The 1,468-nt window shown below is 46.0% G+C and overlaps 1 protein-coding gene across 1 annotated transcript; it reads right to left on the reverse strand.

Moving 5' to 3' along the window:
* Window positions 1–327: 327 nt before the first annotated feature.
* MAA_10233 (uncharacterized protein) lies at window positions 328–1,241 on the reverse strand (the record flags this gene model as incomplete). The annotated part of the gene is made up of 2 exons (XM_007828231.1): window positions 328–933; window positions 993–1,241. 2 exons carry the CDS (start codon window positions 1,239–1,241, stop codon window positions 328–330), a joined length of 855 nt encoding a protein of 284 aa, XP_007826422.1.
* Window positions 1,242–1,468: the final 227 nt, after the last annotated feature.

Consider the following 1,468-nt stretch of genomic DNA (forward strand, 5'->3'; position numbering starts at 1 on the left):
AAAGTAACTTTTAATATAATACTAATACTTTAATCTAATAAAACTATATAATTAAAAGGTTATAAATTAAATAAAGTCTTAGAGGTAAGCCTAAAGAAAAAGGGAGATTTATTATATAGATATTACGTTGCTATAAAAGCACAGGCTATACCTTAAATATAATAATAGTTATATAAGGGCTTAAAACCTAATAAAGGCCTTAGGTATCTAGACAGCTTTTTAACCGCCTCTTAATATAAATAAAGGTTATTTGCCCCTTAAGGCCTTAAGGGAAACTAAGGACCTTTAATATTAAAGCGAATTATTAGATGAATATTGAACATTGTTCTAAGCCCTATAATTATAGCCCTTGTCACAGGCAGGCTGGCCCTTGACTCCGCTCATGGCAATATCGATATCGGTCGATGCCCATTCGCTGGAGGACTTGCTGAGAGATTCAAAGACGGCGGAGAGGCTGCCGGCCTCGGTGAGGGTCGCCTCGAGCTTGGTCTTGATCTGGTTTCGGATACTAGCGCTTGAAGTCCGGATGGTGCAGACGGCGTTGAATCGGGCGCGCGACAATGCGCCGTAGACAAAATAATCGCCGTAGCGTTCTTGAAACTTGTTGATCCCGTCGGGACTTTGCAAGACGGACAGTGCGGCGGCGCTGAGCTTCAAGTTGGAAGTGTCTACTAGAGCGGGAGGATCCTCGACTGTGGCCGTAATGACCTGGACAAGGGAGGTGGAAGACGTCTGGACATTTCGAAGACACGAGTTCTCAGTCTCGACTGATACTCCCTCCAGGGGGATCGTTGCCTTGACATCCGCCTTGATGCGAGACTTGAGCTCTTCGGCCGTGGTGATGAGATGCGTTTGAGTTTTGATACCAATGTGGCTGGGCTCCGTTGTGGCATGCGGGAAATTATTAAATGCAGAACTTCGTAATTTGCGATGCTATGTGCTCATTAGACGATAGATTCGGCATGAGACGGCATCTTTTGAGGACAACCTACAGCAACATCGTAGCCAGAGCCGAATGTGATGTGAGGGCCTGTCCAGCCAAGATTGAGATAGGTCTCGCTTTCGTTGCCTTGCGCCATCATGGTAGGGCTAGCTTTACCAGAGGTTTCGTCGAGGTTCTTTGAAGAAGAGTGATATGCTTGAGGTTGAAAGAAGTATCGTTGTTGAGATGGCATACACTGAGTTCTTGGTGCGCTGTCGACTGTCTTAATATACAAGATGGTATTGTCATAGGCCAGCATCTCCGGCTTGATGTCGATCGATGTTGCGATCTAGAACGTCCAATAAGTCTGCCATGAACTCCATGGATTATGCACTAATGTAGCGCGCTGGCTCTCAGCCCCTCGGCAGGACCATGAAGGCTTTGAAGCTGAAAGCTGAGCTAGTCTCCTGTCAGATACTATTCCAGAATCATCCGTGTGACGCTAGCGACAATATTGAGGGCTTGGATACCAGCTGTAGGTGCGGG

The sequence above is a fragment of the Metarhizium robertsii genome, assembly GCF_000187425.2.
Source record: "Metarhizium robertsii ARSEF 23 chromosome Unknown MAA_Scf_24, whole genome shotgun sequence".
NCBI classification, from domain to species: domain Eukaryota; kingdom Fungi; phylum Ascomycota; class Sordariomycetes; order Hypocreales; family Clavicipitaceae; genus Metarhizium; species Metarhizium robertsii.